The sequence below is a fragment of the Mixophyes fleayi genome, chromosome 4 (assembly GCF_038048845.1).
Source record: "Mixophyes fleayi isolate aMixFle1 chromosome 4, aMixFle1.hap1, whole genome shotgun sequence".
NCBI lineage: Eukaryota > Metazoa > Chordata > Amphibia > Anura > Limnodynastidae > Mixophyes > Mixophyes fleayi.
The window spans coordinates 63,358,645-63,376,843 of record NC_134405.1 but is presented as its reverse complement, the minus strand read 5'-3'; the positions used below and the strand labels follow the sequence as shown (position 1 = coordinate 63,376,843).

Below are 18,199 nucleotides of genomic sequence, written 5' to 3'. Positions count from 1 at the left end.
ACACATTAATGGTAATTGCAACACATAGTCAGTTATGTCGAAATATAGTAGTATTTATATGTTATATCAGAGTTACATACATATTAGTGAAATACACGGAACGGGTTAAAGGAATGATATCATGAGTGGTATCATAATGAACCTTGTTACATATCCTACTGTTTGGTTCACTCTGCGAGGGAATCGCAGAGTGCATACGCAAGTTATGAATGATAGGGAATTATGAACTATTTAAGACTAAGGAATCCGGGCGGGAAGAGCAGAGCATACCCCCTGCAGAGATGACCCCCTTCTTTGGATTCCTTAGGATGAACCAGCCAATGATTGACGACCCCTTGGACATTCCTGAGACCCGGACCAATAGATGCAAGCCATACCATCTTCATTGTATTGCTGTATTTGATTGTGTATATAAGCAGCAGCTTGTGATCCAGAGAGCAGACATCTTGTCCCCAGACTTCAGGATTGAATGACTGCACTGGATCCAGAGCGCCTGCGATAAGTAACGGCTGTATTTACTATTACTTCGCTTGAGCATATTTTTCCACTTATTGCGAATAAATCTTTGTGCTTTGGAAACACAAATCGAGGTTCGACAATCGTTATTGGTTAGCGACAGTACGCACATTAACAATTTGGGGGCTCGTGAGCTTTGGAGGTTTCGTTGCCGATGATACGCAAGACCAACGGATTTCGGTTCCTCAACAAAGGGTGGAGACGCGTCATAAACGGGTAAGAACGCATGGTGTTCCAAACCTGAATTTTACTCTGTGTTGCGAAACCGAATGTCCGTTTTGCATTATCTAGGGCACGCTAACTAGAACCTAGGGACAAAAGAGAAAACTGTTTCTTTTTTCTGTCATTGTGCGTTTTAACTGTATTGCATTGTTTAGCGTAGCGTATGTGTACTTCCTGCTGTGCATACGCGAACTTCCGGTAAACTTGCCACATGGTTAAACAATCGTTTTGATAGTTATTGTACATGTACAGTATAATTACTTGGGAAAGCCTCTGAGACATTATTACTATTGTTGGGAACTTTTGATTTTCTGCGCAGAAAAGGTGTATAGTGTGTGATGTTGTAACGTAGATACACTGTTTTATTGTTGAGGTGCTCAGTTGCTGTCTGACGAGGCGGATTGCCCAACTGAAGGACGGTATACAGGGCAGGTATACCGAATGCGAAAACTGGGTTTTCGTAAAGCGCTACCAATAGATCGCAAGGTTTGCTAATAATTAGTATTGGTAGGCAGTGCGATCCGGTCGCACCGTTAGTGCGAATTGGTGAAGCAGCTAGGAGGAATTATACTGGAAAGGCAGGTTGATTGTATCGACTTTGCGCTCCCAGCGATAATAAACTCAGCAGATTTTTGTGGTTGAGCCAGGGTATCGAGGAGCTGATAGCCCTTGGGGCCCACAGTGATATTTCTGTATTAGGGATCCTCGCCAGGGGCGAGAAAAGCGAGTGAACGCGGCTAAAGGAAATACGTTCACCGAGCATTATAGATCTCTAGCGGTGAGTATAGCAACAGAGTTGAAATTATTAGGTGGAAAGAACAGAGCATTGCGGTGTGTCTGTATTTCACATTTGGCCGGAAGGAACAGAGCATTGCGGTGTGTCTGTGTTCCGGGTAGAAGGTATATTGTTCAACATGGGTTCTAAGCATACGCTAGAGATGGTCAGTGTACTGCCTAAGGAAGGCCCTATTGGTTCAGCGAGGTTTCTCATGTGTAAGAAATATGGTGCATATGCAACTGTGTATTGTGACACGTGGGTCGGGATGACCAAAGCTTGTGATAGGCGTTTCCCAACAATAGGGAGTTTTAATGCAGAGGTACTAAATACTGTAAAAGATAAAATATGGTTGATCAAGTCAACGAAAAAGAGAAATAGACATAATGATTGTTTAAAATTGTGGCAAATGGAAGGTAACACGTGGCAGAGCAGCGAATGCAAACCGGAAATAGGCGTGGCGAAAAGCGCGCGCGAGGCGGATGTAACCATTGAGAAGCGTGGCGAACTCAGCGCAAGCGCGCCCCCGCCACCTTATATGGCGGGAGGGGTAAGTACAGCCGTTGTTAAAACTGAAAATAGAAAAATTACTAAGTTGTACCCTGTTTTAAATCAGTTTCAATCAAGTGTATCTGAAAATGAAGATGAACCCACTGTGATTTCGGCCATTGCCCATGCTGTTAATGTACTAGAGGCTCAGCGCAAGTATGAGAAAATGGCTGAGATAGGTGAGAGTAGCGTGATCACTAGGAGTGAAAGTGTTCTAAATCTAGGGCCTGTAAATCCTGTAGCGTCCCCTGAAGTTAGTGTACCAGAGGGTGTGTTCCCGGTCCGTACAATATCGGTTCCCAATGGGAAACCAGATAAGGATGGTGTAGTTCCTTTAAGAAATGTTACAATGCATTGTCCCTGGACTAGATCAGAATTACGTTCCATTATGACTGAATTCCCGGACCCTAGAAAGGAGTTAGCTAAATGTCAGAAATTTGTTAAAGACTTAGGGAATGCTCACGAACCAACCAGTAAGGATTGGCGGGTAGTGTTGAGGGCGTGTCTTCCTCCCAATACTAACATACAAAAATTTATTGGAGATTGTTTGTTGGAGGAAGATGACACCTTGACTGATGAGATTAACCAACGGAATATAGAACAAATTGTCAAACACTTAGCCATCTGTTTTCCAGTAGTGGTAAATTGGAGTAAGATTTTCACCATTAAACAAAAGGATAGTGAAACTGCCTCAGATTACTTTGCTAGAGCTATAACAGCGATTGCACGATTTACTGGGATATCCAACATAAGTGAGGACCCACATCACAGAGAGGTAGCTGTAGGGGTACTGATGGATGGCCTTAGGGAAAATTTAAAGACGAGAGTACAAACCACATTACCTAATTGGAGAGGCGTCACGGTAGACTTCCTTAGGGAGTCTGCTGTGGAGCATGACAAGAACCTTTTTAGAAAAAGGGAAGAGAAAAGTGATAGGTTAATGACGGTAAGTATACAGGCTCTAGAAGGGGTGCACACACGACCACCAGCATACAACCCATATAACAGGAAACCTAAAGTGATCAGGTGTTTCAACTGTAACGAGGAAGGACATTACAGGAGAGATTGTAATAAAGAAAGACTCAATACACATAGGGGTGGGTCACATAGATATCCTCCAAGAAAGGATTCACATAGACTAGAAGACTCACATCTACCCGCGCATATTACGGCAGCAAATGCTGCACGGGAAATCAATAGTCAGCGCTAGGGGTCAGGTCATACCTGTAGTCTACAGCCAGTGAGGTTAACTGAGAGTCAGAGTGAAGAACCAACAATGATAGTTGACATAGCTGGCAGGAAACAAACTTTTCTTGTAGATACAGGGGCGGCCCGATCTGTGATAACCTCTCCTTTCAATCTACAGGTGACCAGCAAAAATATTCCAGCTATGGGGGTGACGGGAAAAGTGTTACATTATCCTCTAACTAAACCCGCCGAAGTTACTATCGGGCCTCTGCATACTAAGCATTCGTTTCTCTTGGCTGCAGCGGCTCCTACTAACTTGCTAGGGAGAGACTTGTTATGTAAAATGGGATGTGTCATATACTGTACTTCAGATGGTGTGTTCCTAGATATACCCGAGAAGGTTGCACATGAGGTACAGGACATATTGGACACCCCTCAAAGGTTAATGTTACACTCTCCTGTTATAGAACAAAGTCTATCTCAAGTAAAGGGGATGTTGCTGGAAATACCAGGTTCCCTATGGACCAGAGATGGACAGGACACTGGACTGATGGCAAACGTAGCCCCTGTCATGGTCAATCTAAAAAGTGGTAGGATAGCTCCAAACATCCCAGAGTATCCATTAAAACCGGAGGTGGAACTAGGGGTATATCCTGTTATTGAGAGGCTGTTACAACAAGGGATTTTAATTCGTACAGCCAGTACAGCAAATATTCCTATTTTCCCTGTGAAGAAGAATGGGGGGAGGGGCTATAGATTAGTCCAGGACTTAAGGGGAATTAACAAAGTTGTTGAGAGCCAATTCCCCGTAGTGCCGAATCCAGCTGTCATCCTTATGCAGATTCCACCGTCTGCCAGTCATTTTACTGTCATTGATCTATGTTCTGCTTTCTTCTCAGTCCCTCTTCACCCTGACTGCCGATACCTTTTTGCATTCTCCTACAGGGGAGTGCAATACACATGGACCAGACTACCCCAGGGGTTCATTGACAGCCCCAGTATTTTCTCCCAAGCCTTACATGACTGTTTGCAATCCTTTCAACCCCACAATGGGTCTGTTCTAATTCAATATGTGGACGATTTGTTGTTGTGCTCTGATTCTTTTATGTCATGTTTACATGATACTAAATTGTTGTTGCTTCATCTTTCACAAACAGGGCACAAGGTGGCAAAGGATAAATTACAGCCATGTCAGACTAAGGTCAAATACTTAGGACACTGCCTCACTAAGGGGCTAAGACACCTGACAACCGACAGAATTGAGGCCATACAACACATGACCCTGCCGCAGAGCCAGAAGCAGATTCGTACTTTCTTGGGGATGTGTGGATACTGTAGGTCCTGGATCCCAGGTTTTTCTATTCTGGCATTACCATTGCAGGAGCTAGTCTCCTCCTCAAAACCAGAACGTGTCGTACACACAGAAGAGTCAGAGCAAGCGTTCTTTAACCTTAAAGATAGTCTGACAAGAGCACCTGCATTGGGAATACCTGATTATGAAAAGCCTTTTGAGCTATTTTGTACAGAAGCTGATGGCTGTGCAGCAGGTGTACTCGCACAGAAACATGGTGATGCTAGCAGACCGGTAGCATACTACAGTGCACAATTAGACAATGTGGCAAGGTCACTCCCAACATGTCTCGAAAGTGTAGCAGCAACGGCCCTTCTAGTAAGTAAGAGCGAGGATGTAGTATTAGGACATAATTCAACCATCTATACACCCCATGCTGTATCAGCTCTGTTAAATTCAGCCCAAACCAGACATGTTTCTTCAGCTAGATTCACAAAGTGGGAACTAGCCCTGATGGCACCCTCAAACATCACCATCAAACGATGTAGCACCCTAAATCCAGCTACATACCTTCCGTATGTGTCTCAAGAGACACAAAGGGTGGGAGGTGAGGAGACCCTGGTTGATGATGAGTTAGGCAAGAATACTGACACGCATGACTGTATGGAACACCTGAATCAGACCTTTACTGCAAGGCCCGACATACGTGACACCCCCTTAGAAAATGTAGATTTTACGTTTTATACAGACGGAAGCTGCCATAGACAGACAGAGACAGGAGAGCTATGTACTGGTTACGCTGTTGTAGACGATCAGGATGTGGTAGAAGCTGAACCCCTTGGTCCACCTCACTCAGCCCAGGTGGCGGAACTAGTAGCACTAAAGAGAGCGTGTGAACTGGCAGAGGGTAAATCAGCCAATATATATACTGACTCTAGGTACGCCTTCGGGGTAGTGCACGATTTTGGGGCCCTTTGGCGTCTTAGAAACTTTACGACAGCAGCAGGTACACCAGTGGCACACTCACAACATATAAAAGGACTTCTGACAGCGATACAGTTACCCAGAACAGTAGCCGTCATAAAGTGCAAAGCCCATACCTATGAAGAAGACCCAGTGTCATTGGGCAACAACAGGGCAGACGAAGCTGCTAAATGGGCAGCAGGGCAACCTATGACTGTATCGACCGAGACTATGATGGTTTTTCAGACATTAGACACGCAGAAATTAATTGAAATGCAAGATTTGTGTTCCCTGCAGTAAAAAGGCGGTCTGGAAGGCGAAGGGATGTGGTCAAGAGTCCTCAGGACTCTGGAGGGATGGACAAGGTAAGCCTGTAGCTCCCCGAACATACTATCCAAGCCTGGCTGAAGCAGCACACGGCCTGACTCACCTGGGTAAAGAAGGTATGCGCAAACTGGTGAGAGCATACTGGTGTGCTCCCGGATTTTCCTCTCAGGCTGGTAAGAAAGCAATGTCATGTCTTACTTGTTTGAGGAAAAATGTTGGGAAAACTATTCCAACTGAGCCATCCCACATCCCTCCTACAGACGGACCTTTTCAGGTAATACAAATTGACTATATCCAATTACCACCGTGCAGGAATCTAAAGTATGTGTTAGTGTGTATTGATGTGTTTTCAGGTTGGGTAGAAGCATATCCGGCAGCCACTAATACTGCTGTGTTCACTGCAAAGAAAATCGTACAAGACTTTGTGTGTAGGTTCGGTATCCCTAGAATCATTGAAAGTGATAGGGGTACCCACTTTACTGGTGATATCTTCCAAAATATGTGTAAACTCATGGGAATCAGTAGCAGACTTCACACCCCTTACCGACCACAAGCCAGTGGTAAGGTGGAGAGAGTAAACGGTACTATCAAGAACAAACTAGGTAAGATAATGGCTGAAACTGGGTTGGCATGGCCTGAGGCTTTGCCGTTGGTCCTCCACAGCATTCGAACCACTCCTAGACCTCCTCTTAATCTGTCCCCCTTTGAGATACTGTTCGGACGACAACCTCATTTGATCGTGAGTCCACAAGACGACTTGAAGTGTAATAATGAAGTGACTGTACAATATCTTATAAGAATGAGTAGACAGCTGAAACAACAACAACAAAAACTAAAAATGCTGTCACCTGGTATGCCAGAAACGAACTGTCATGATGTTGAACCTGGAGACTATGTTATGATCCGCAATTTCTTATGTTCAGGTTGTTTAACAGACCGTTGGGAAGGCCCGTACCAAGTGCTGCTGACTAGTACTACATCACTGAAGGTTGCAGAGAGAGACACTTGGGTCCATTCCACCCACTGCAGGAGAGTCCATAATCCGGAGAAAATGCAAGACAAGACTCAGACCGACGACATAGAACTGTCACTTGTGAACCTGTTCCGGGAGACCTAAAGCCTGCAGTTGAGACACCTGAACCAGAGACGTTGCCTCAGAACTATCTTTCCAGCGATGGAGTGGCAGTTTTTGTTTTTCTTTTGTTCCAGGATTTTCCTTGTTTTTACTTTTTCTAGGACATTCTATTTTTGTGAAGGAGGATGGAGGACGGAGGAGAGTTCTGGGAGTGATACGGATGAAATGGAGGCCGAAGAAAAGTTAATAGGATATCCTGAGCAGCCCATTATCAAACTTGGTCTAGGGGTTATGAAAAGGTCTGCTAGCTCAGGAACTCGGAGGCAGTGTGAGGGGCTATTGTCTGATGAGTATTGTATCTGCAAGTTCTGCAACTCCCTATTTGAAGAGAGATGCATCCAACGATGCCAGTCCCCTAGTACTCTGAATATAGGCGGGCATCCTTTGGAGGATTATCACTCCCTGGTGGGTAAGGTGCTAAACCAAACCGAGTGTTGGGTGTGCTCTCACGTGCCTCAAGGGCAGCATAACATAGGACTAGTGCCATTCCCTCTAAACATATCCGAAGTACTCGAATTAAGGGGTGGGAGGCCCATAGAAGGGAGGTACAATAACACTAGGTCCCCTAGTCTGACGCTTCGACAATACTCCATAGGCAGATCTTTGCTGTGCCTAAACATATCTCATGCAAAGCGCCTGGAGAATTGGGAGGCTGACCTATCAGATCAGACAATGGCTCGCCACACTCATTTTAGAGAGAGACTCACAAGGTCACTACTAGGCAGGAATGTTGATGGAAGTCACAAGTTAGGGCGTATAACCAAACATAAGAAGGTATCTATTGGAAAAGTCTCTACAGATAAATGTGAAAATATCATTAATGCCGACACGTGTCTAGAGCAGATGGAGACACTAGGCATGGGTAGTTTTATCAAAACTCTGTGTGATATAATTCATGGGCATACTGTTCCTTATGTTCTCCCTGATGATGTGTATTTTGTTTGTGGAAGGAAAGCTTATTCCTGGGTGACTCAGAGTTCCAAGGGCTTGTGTTTCTTAGCTAAACTGGTTCCTGAAATCATTACTATTACTCATGAAGAAATGGTAGATATTCACAAGACTACATCACCACCATACATACACACACAGTATGAACACCGTGGCAAGAGAAATATGATTCCTGGTGAGGAACCCATAGCTACAAAATTGATTAGTGAAACTGCTGGTTTCCAAGTTATGGTTGCTCTAGATCTCACCAGGACCGCTCGGGGAACATTAAACTTTAAATATATCCAAGACCTAGCTAAATTAATAGATAATATCACCGAGATGTATGATGACACTTTCAGGTATACTGGACGGGAGCTACAAGCGTACAAAAAGGAGTTGGTGCAACATAGACTGGTACTAAATTATCTCACTTTTTCTTATTTTTGGTCTTCTGTGGTAAGTGCACGGCTTAGCAAGTCAAGATGGTAGGAATACTAAGATTTGCTCCTTTAAATTGCAGGAGCTGTCAGAATTGGGGCCCGGTATCTTTGCCGAATACAGGTTAGCTACAGTATTGTGACTGACTATAAGCAGAATGGAAATACAATATGTCATGTTTTAGTATAAAATATTCCAATGAAATTGAAGGAGTAGAGACATTTACAGGGTGTTCCCGGTTTAGCCGACGTTCACAGTTCCATTCTGGACATAGAATTTTACTAGATTACTAGACATCTTCTGTAGTGCTGGCTATCGGGAATTAGCCATTACTTTAATTGGGACAAATGTTATATTTTTCACACAAATTTGTTATAGCAATGCACTTTAATTTGTGTTTGAAGACCAAGGTAATTATAACATTCAAATGTATAAATATGACACATGTAATAAAGACTGTCCCTATGTCACCTTAGACTAAGGCTGTCTCTATGATGCCTTACTCTCATGGCTTGTTCAGGACATATATGAGGCTCCAACAGGCAGCATTTTAGGAGTAAATAAAAAGATAAGATGTACATAATCATTGGGTGATCCAGAAATGATGTCAAGCATGACTTTGAGGTTTGTTTTTATTATTGCTGATATACACAGTCCTATCACAGACAAATGGTCGGAATACACATCCCCACAGATGCACATCCAGAAACTGGTGTGCGTGCACCAATGTATGAGTACGGTCCCTAAATAGGTGCATTTGCTTAAAGAAAAGTGCTGTAGATCTGCATCTGCATTCAGAGTGCAGGTATTGGATTACAAACAAGCAGGTCGCCCTCCCACAAACTACCAGCTTGCGCTGTGGGAGTGACTGTTCACAATTAAACATTTCAGGCAAACTCTCAGCTTATGCAAGAAGCCACAAAAGTAGTAACATAAATAACTTACATGGCATGAATGCATTCATCGCCTCCATGATTTGGATGCTACTGCAAGGAGTTAAACAGGATATCAGAACTCAAACTTACACTCACCAATCACGCAGATCTCGCTGAATAACACCCCAAAGCAATTCTCTCACATCTATACACAACTTAATCTCTGCCACCATCTATTATGTTAGTAACAGGAATCTATAACTCCATAGCTCCATCCATCTCGCTCCCAATCTGTGCTCCTGCAGAACGGGCACTCAAAACTCACCTGTTCCTGAAAGCCTTCCAACCATCCACTTAACCCCTCATCTACTCTGCTTGTTCTCCCCTCTCTCCCCTGCTCCTTTTCTCCCTTGCATCACTGCCTCCCTTCCGTGCCTGCTTTGTCCACCTCCCCTTAGGATGTAAGCTCGCATGAGCAGGGCCCCTATCCCCTCCTATATCCATACCTACTCTTCTGCTCCGCCCTCACTCCATATGTTTGCCCAGAGTTTCTGAAGCAGTGGTACTTTTTGTTTATTGTTCTGTAATGTTTCACCCTGTATGGTCTACTGTTTGTACTATGTAAGGCGCTGCAGAAACCTTGTGGCGCCTAACAAATAAATGATAATAATAATAATAATATAAAGCTGTTACCCAAATATACCGGCTGACACACTTTATGCTCTTGGTCAAAGGGGTTAATACTTGATAGCATCCAAAGAGTTAACACAGTCAAGCAAACAAAGGGTTATCACAGCATACCCTAACATTGAAACGGGTTAGCAAAGCCAAGCAATACTTCTCTTCTTAAAAAGCTTATGGATTTGTAACCATAAGGTTACATAAGGAGTAACAAGGCCAAACATATTACATTTTAGATTTAATATAAAACGGTACAGGGTACTGAATATAATAAAAAACATAATAAATGACATACAAAATAAAGACAATAACAGTTACAAAATAAAGTGACAAACATACTGAAAAGAGAGCAGTTATGTAGATTGTATAGTCTGTATTCCAGGGACAAGCATTAGTGAAATGGACAGATCCATATTGGATTGATTCACCAAAACTGACAATATGCCATACCATTCAATGGGTGTTTAAAAATGTTCCTCTGGAATTAACTTGGAGAGGCGGTGTATATTATAATACGGGGAGGAAATCTATACCTGATAGAACCCAAAATTGCCACAACCTGACACATTCCAGATGCATAAATTCAATAAACAGATCATAAGTTCCCACAAAACTGCATATCAAAACATTATAAGAGCCAATATTTTGGAAATTACACAATTACTTTAATTTATTTGTAGAGCTGCTATCTATGCTTGGCTCACCTTATTTGGCTACCTGTCACTGTGTTAAGATGGGAAGGCACAGAGAGGTCTCAAAACATGAAATATGAAGATTTAAGTTTTATAATTTCTATATAAATATATAGACCTTCTAATTGACAAGCTTAACATCTTTCAATACCAATGTCTGTAATTTAGATAGTTATCCTAAATAGATCGCAGGAAGGGAATTTGATTAGCAGATGAAACATTGCTGACATGCATATTCTAAGTTGAGCTGACTTCCCGAGAACAAATGTGTGCTATATGATGCCTGGAACCTAGTTAATCCCACACTGCTTAAATTCCTAAAGCAATTTATCAAAGGAGATTTATTATTTATTGACAGTCATATGCATGTGCTTAAGTGCAAGGTAGCCCACTATGGGACTGGCCCAGGGGACAGATGCCCCACAGTCCAGCCTGCCCCTGACTGCAAGTGGGTTAATCAGACTGCAAGGAATTAATAAGGCTGCAAGTTTTTTGTCAGTTTTAAGGTATTAAAATGATTTGGAGGCTGTAATGGGTTAAATGGGCTGCAATGAGGTTCATGTGTGATATACTCGGACAGCATACAGAGATGATTGTATATAGGAGGTATGTTAGATACATAAACATATAAGATACTGTGCATAGTGTGATTGGCAGCACGGTGGCTTAGTAGTTATCAACTCTGCCTCACAGCACTGGAGTCATGAGTTTGATTCCCGACCATGGATTTTTATGTTTGGGGTTTGTATGTTTTCCCCGTGTTTGCATGGGTTTCCTCTGGGTGCACCGGTTTCCTCCCACACTCCAAAAACATACTATAGTAGAAGTAGAAGGTTAATTGGCTGCTATCAAATTGATCATAGTCTCTCTATCTCTCTCTGTGTATGTTAGGGAATTTAGACTGTAAGCTCTGGCAGGAAATTATGTCAGTGTGGTCTCTGTACAGCGCTGATGCAGTGTAAGTACTATGTCAGTTTGCCTAGTATAAACTGCATGAAATCGCTCTGCACATGCTCACAAAGAAACCACACACATGTATGGGAACAGGAGTGTTTTCCTTGTTGTATTAGACCAGCTTGCAATAGCCTAGAGCTGAGAGCGATTTTTTCGGGGTGACCCATTCTGTTGGTCTCCCTGATTTTGCTGCTACCAGCCTAGATTATGAGCTGGTGCTAGCAACACATTGGGGTGCGAGAGGGGTCACCGTTTGATTTTTTAATTTTTTTTTATTTAAAGAAAAAACCCATCGAAAAGGAGGAACAGTGTACGTAGATAGCATGAGCATGGTAAAGTATTTAATAAGGCACCGTTCTCCTATTACAGAGACTCTTGTTGAGCCTCTTTATTAGGAATTAACTTAACCATTTGATAGTATTTTAAATGTATATATTTATTTTGTTGGTGCCATCTATATTGTGATTTCACTGTGATTACAGTAAAATTGAAGAAATCCCACCAATTTGTTTACACTTCACACCCACATCCGGACAATCCTGTTTTTAATATATGTGATGCAAGTTCACAAAGTGTGTTTTAGCACTGATATGTAAAATCCTGCATTGCTTAAACATCCGGATTTCACGTCTCTACTTGCCTATAAAAACAGCTGGAGTGAAGTGACAAGTTAGATTTTGCAAGCAGATAACATTTTCTCTTCCTGGAGAAAGGAACCACAATAGGACTCACTGAATTTCTTAAATCAAAAGGTAACAAGTTACTCTCTACTTCCCTCTTATATTTTTTAGGATATATTTTGCACGGTTTATTGTAAGAAATGTAGTTGCATTATCTATATTTATGTTTAATATTATTTCTCTACAGGTTTAACAATGGCAGAAGTTCCTGAATCAAATGTCATCTCAATGGACAGCTACAGGTAATATAGGTTATCCTTCTATATAAGGGTTAATATAACATATTATGAAGCAGGTTGAGGCAGCTCGCTCAGGAGAATTAGCTGGAAGGCAGCAAAAATATACAATATATACAAGTTCTTGCTGACAAATTCTAAATATGAGGCTTTGAGGATGAGGATGAATACAGTGCCAGTTCAGCTTCTGCCTCAGACAACTGAATTATTGGGCTTATATAACAATATTTATTCGTGACTCATTGTGTGAAGAAAATCTATTTTTTTTTTCTTTTTGTATCTTTAGTGAAAATGAGTTAGAATTGTATGCAGACTACTCCTGTAGAATGAAGGTAAATTTAACATGACAATTCTGTTACATTTAATAGATAAAATTATTATTTTAGTTAAATCCAGGAAAACTGACACAATCTGAAATCAAAATCTAAAACATCAAAACTCATTAATCTGGTCAGAAGCATAATATCTATTTACTTATTTCTCATAATTAGAACATTTTTTATATTTAGATAGAATAAATGTATGTATTTAAAAAATATAGATTTCCCATTTACATATTTGACTTGTTTTTGGGGGGTTTATTAAACAAAATTCTTGATTTGTAACTGTTATTTTATTAACACACTTTCTTTTAAATTACAAATTACACTTTTTTTTATTTTAAAAATGCCAGATTGTTAACAATTGTTATCTTTACACTGACAGAACCAAAAAAAAATCCAAAATCGAAAACATTTAAAAAATTGCTAATTCTGTTCCACAGAGCAGTATGAAGCATTTAGAATGGACCTCGTGTCACACCAATTGGTCACCGTGCAGATCTGGAATAAAGCCAGACATAAGGAAGCATAGAAAGCCTGTGCACTCCTTCAAGAAGGCAATATTGCCGGTAGTATTTGTGGAAAAGCTGAAGGAAGAGAAAGGCTGCAACAAACAGTCCTCTTTCAATGACATTGACCTGCTGAATGCAATCCTAGTGGAGGGTAAGAACACTTGCAGTTATTAATTCCTTTAAACAAGCTAACTTATGAGACTGCAAGACTGTTTCTATTTGAAAGACATGCAGTCCACGCGAGCTAATGCAGTACATGTACAAGAAACTGATTAAACGCTAAACATTTTTTACCTGTTTTTTTTCTTCCATTAGAAGAAATTTCCTTTGGCAACATAGAAGATACATGTGCGCCTCCATCCAAATTCCAACATAGAAATACAACTGTCCACATTATTCGAGACAGCACACAGAAGAATCTGAAACTACAAGAATTTCAAGGCAAGGCGCATCTTGTTGCCCTGTTTTTAAAAGGGATCAATCTTGAGGAAGAAGGTAAGTCATTACTTATATATTACTTATTCTGTATTCCAGGAAACTATTTTTATTGGCCTTCCACATTAATGATGAGGTTATAACACCCTATACTGCAGATGCCACCAAATTACACTGAGTATTTTTTCTGTGCAGTGTTCTCCCCAGCAAATAAAAGAAAAATGTTGTCTGGCATTCAGAAAAAAACAATATATAAAAATCACTAAAGGAGAATTTTGTGCACAATATAGCTATATTGGGGTTAAGCTCACCTGTCAGTGTCAAGGCATCTCCTGTAGGCGAGTTCCTAAGCGAGATGCCTAGATGCCTTGACGCTCCATCCGGCTGTTTTTACTTGCCACCCGGTGCATAAAGCCCAACACTTTTATAGCAGAATAAACCATTGTTTCTCCTATTAGAACAGGCACTATGTGAGCACTACAGCCAGCAGTGTGTGTTAGACCACCAATCCTGGCAGGTGTGCGCACTTACCTCCAACATTTTTCAATATTATTACAAAATACTACAATTGCCACCACTCAGATACTTCTTAATGCCACCCGGATGGCAACATTTTCTGGGGAGAAGACTGCCATGAGTTAAATTTATTTAAGAACACAATACACAAAACTGGAGTCGTTTAAGAATCCCTATTTAGTGTTTATTTATGCATTTACTATAAACTAAGCTTTAAATATCTGGATAAAATCCTACAAGTAAAGTTTTTCTGGTGTATAGTAATTAAGCAATTGACACTGTACACTTCCACAAGACAACATATTGTATTATACAATAAGAGCATATTATTCTCACACTTTTTTCTTCTTTTCAGCAAAGATAAACATGGGCAGCTACATTTCAGCACCTCCTGTGGAAGACAAACTTCCAGTCACATTGGGTCTGGCAGGTTGCAATCTCTTTTTATCTTGTAAACCTGAAGAAGATAAGGCAGATACTCCGGTTCTATCTCTGACGGTGAGTATGTATGAATGACGGTTCTTGCCAGTGGAGGCATTGATACCTCAATACTAATGGCTAGCACACCTAAAGCACATAAATAAAACACCTCAAATCACTTTGAAAGCTAACACTGATTATTTTCCATAATTGCATGTTCCATATCTATGTTTCCATTCCTATGCTAGATGAAAATAGAAAATAACTTAATATTAATAATCTCTTTAATCAATCAAAAGCATGTGCAAACAAATTCAAACACAATTAAACAGAACATAGGGTAATAAATATAACTAATGGCCTAGAGGGGAACCAGCTAGATTAGTATAATCAGTGCTCAGTGGTGAAATGTTGGAGATAATGGTAACAAGTGAAATAAAAAGGCAGGACTAGCAGGACCAATAGTCTAACATAAGGGCCCCTTCCAGAAGGAGTCACACCAATGTACATCAGCTTATTTGTGTACACAGTATAAGGATTGATCATTGTGTAACCAGACTTCTTTCTATAAAGCTGTTATGTCAGCATCTAAAATATGCAAAACTAATGTGCAAATACAATAATTACTTATTTTAATATCATTATTCCACACAAGTCGCAATTTTTCTATTCATGATATATTTTTACCAAAAGACAATAGTTAAAATATATGTCCACTGAAATGTTTTTTTTTTAAATTCATATAATCCAATTGATAATAAAATAAATGATTTGCAAACATTGATATTCATATTCTGTCTCCCTTATGGGTGGGAAAAATATTTAAAATGTTTAAACATAAACTTTATTATGTGCTTATTTTTCAACCACAAGAAAAAAACTATGGAGGTGGGGGAAGGGTGTTAAATAAATGTGGAGTCACATTTTATAGTCATTAAAGAAAAGCACATTTTCTCTGAAAAATTTAACTATGGATCACATAAAGGATTCAGATGTACTTGGGTTTTGGGAAAAAAAAAATAATAACCCTTTGTAGAAAACAATTGAGGACTCTGCAAAACAGAACATTACTACATTATAATGTGAAAGTCTGGTCAGAAAGACTGGTGGTGCACAATCTATAATATTATTATAAGTGGGATATTCCGAGTCAAAATTTTACATTTTCAGCTGTTGGGTGCACAATTATTCTCTCCCGAATCTCAGCTAAACTCTTCTCATATGTATTTCTCTTAGGAGGTCACCGACATGCTGGAGAAAAGGAACAATGATTTGCTGCCCTACCTCTTCTACAAAGCACAGAATACCAGTAATAGCACCACCTTTGAGTCAGTGGCTTTCCCTGGATGGTATATTAGCACGTCACAGGATGAGCACAAGTTTGTGGAAATGAAGCCGAAAGATGATCAAGTATTTCTAAGAGAATTTATATTTATCCAGAATTAATCTGAGATCCAACCACCTCTATGTATGTACTATGTACAGCACAGAATTCAGTGTCCTTTCTGTCACACATTTGACATTAGTTGTCCTTCAGAAGCTTTGTCAGACCTGGCAGAATTTGTTTTATTGTAATCACTTTCATAAAGTTCCGATTCTCAGTCAGAGAACAAAAAGTAGCTCCATAAAATGTTATATATTATATATATATATTGTTTATATCTATATTTTATATTGTTGTACTTTGTATTTAATATAACAATGGTAATGGTTGCTTTGTAATTAATTTATCTCTATTTATTATCTGTAGATGTTTCATTCATTTTTTATGGAAAAAATGCTGATTTTAATGACAAGATTTGAGATAGTACAATAAAAATAATGGGAATAAAAATCATCTTTGTCATTTATGTTTTTGACGGATTTACAAACAAAGTGCTGGGAATTGAAATGAAAGAATGAAAAAGGAGTCCTCTGGATCAGCTTGTGTTATTTTATGATGAAAGGTTGAACATAATGGACATATAAGTCTTTTTCCCCAATCGCAGGCTATGCGCCCACTGGCATGTCCTTTTATAAAATACAGCAGTATGACCAGGTGCACATAAGGCTCCAATATGACAGATAATAGAACATCATTAATGTTAAATTACAAATAAATTCAAGTGTTTTCTGTACCACATAAACTTCCAAAAGCAGGAAAAGCAGCCAACTACCTACTGGCTATTTCATAACCTTGTATTTTTATTACAATGAATTTTCTGCTAAAACCCCACACTCTTATAACCAGCTCACTCCCATAATGCTGAAATTGCTTTTAATTTTTATATACCTATCAGTGATCCACCACTGACTGAAAGATATAAAGAGAAGACACAGTTTTGATCACCTATGTTAATAGACAGATGGAGGACAATGTGATCTAAGACAATGAAGGTGTTACGCTATAAATAAAAGATACCTGTTTGGTCTGATTCTGCTGCTCATCCTGATCGGACACATTTGGCCAGACACGTAGGTGTTCCAATTGGTCGAGATCTAGACGAATGTGCACAGTTCAGATAATTATTGGGCATCTGGCCCATTTTGGTGCCACACAGGCTTAAATAATAGGCCAATTACCAGATATTACTTCTGATATCTGAAGTGAGTGGCAAGCTTTACATACACAGATATTTTCAAGAACAACAGAAATTCTCTGATGACCTTTCCATAACAAAGATTGTTCAGGTGAAAAGAGCACATCCATTGTGACTGGAGAAAAGACCATCACCACCACAAAAAGTGGCATTCTACTGGTTGGTTGGTCCGGTTGTAGATTTCAATACCGTAGAAGATGGCGAGGGAAAATTTACTAAATGGATTTTAAAAAATAATTGTATGTCTTTCTTGCACACATGGAAGTTAGTTAGAATTATTAACATTGGAGTAATTGTTAGAAAAGAATAAATCCGACTGCCTTCCCTGTGAGATTGAATTGACAGATGCCTTACTGAGTGGTTTGTCTTGCCTTTCTCTGGATTAAGATATTTAGGAGAGGTTAAGCTCACAAATTTTGAAAATAAAAAAGGGAGCCAAGGCTGTGAAAACTCAATTGTTTGTGCCCAATAGCAAAATGTGGGGGTGGGGCTCTGCAATATTCTCTGGAAGCGGCTGCTCTGCTCTTTTGAGCATGCGTGAGGACTGGTGCATGCACTTTGAAGCCTTAATTTGCATTCAGTTAATTTCCTAAACAGTGCTTCACTGTGCATGCACCAGCCCACATGCATGCTCATAAGAACAGAACGGGGTCCTCTGTAGAGGTTAGACCAGCATCATCCAGCCGTACAGTAGTGGCATGTTCTGCTCCACTGTGCCAATCTATGCCTGGTGTCAACACTAGTGTACAGGGTAAGCTAAATGGCGACTCTCTGCAATGGGCCACTAGGTTTATCTATGAAGACAGCTCAGTATTTCAAAGTGAAGGTGTTCTAAAGCAGAAATCTGATCCTGCTGTTCTTATATTCATACAAGAGGAATCTTCTATCTCTGATGACATTCCAGCCGATCTGCAAGTATCAAGTAGCAGATAAAGTCCCTGCAGTCTAATATATTGCAGATTACG

The 18,199-nt window shown here is 40.3% G+C and overlaps 1 protein-coding gene and 1 long non-coding RNA gene across 2 annotated transcripts in view; one reads left to right on the top strand and one right to left on the bottom strand.

Annotated features, from left to right (window-relative positions):
* The first annotated feature begins 12,218 nt into the window (after positions 1–12,218).
* On the top strand, positions 12,219–16,395 carry LOC142151537 (interleukin-1 beta-like). Its single transcript, XM_075207287.1, has 7 exons — positions 12,219–12,288; positions 12,404–12,458; positions 12,739–12,784; positions 13,216–13,435; positions 13,600–13,779; positions 14,591–14,733; positions 15,892–16,395. Exons 2-7 carry the CDS (start codon positions 12,412–12,414, stop codon positions 16,099–16,101), a joined length of 846 nt encoding a protein of 281 aa, XP_075063388.1. The 5' UTR covers positions 12,219–12,288; positions 12,404–12,411; the 3' UTR covers positions 16,102–16,395.
* LOC142151538 (uncharacterized) overlaps positions 14,413–18,199 on the bottom strand; it is a 38,120-nt gene continuing 34,333 nt past the window's right edge. Inside the window, exon 3 of the long non-coding RNA XR_012691203.1 lies at positions 14,413–14,626. This is a non-coding gene — a long non-coding RNA (uncharacterized LOC142151538). The remainder of the gene's footprint in view (positions 14,627–18,199) is intronic.

What these genes read in the sequence shown, in the direction of transcription:
- LOC142151537 (XM_075207287.1), top strand. Translation starts at nt 12,412, where the DNA reads ATGGCAGAAGTTCCTGAATCAAATGTCATCTCAATGGACAGCTACAG. An exon ending in ACTACTCCTGTAGAATGAAG is followed by an intron (nt 12,785 to 13,215) that starts GTAAATTTAACA and finishes TCTGTTCCACAG; the next exon opens with AGCAGTATGAAGCATTTAGA. An exon ending in GAATGCAATCCTAGTGGAGG is followed by an intron (nt 13,436 to 13,599) that starts GTAAGAACACTT and finishes TTCTTCCATTAG; the next exon opens with AAGAAATTTCCTTTGGCAAC.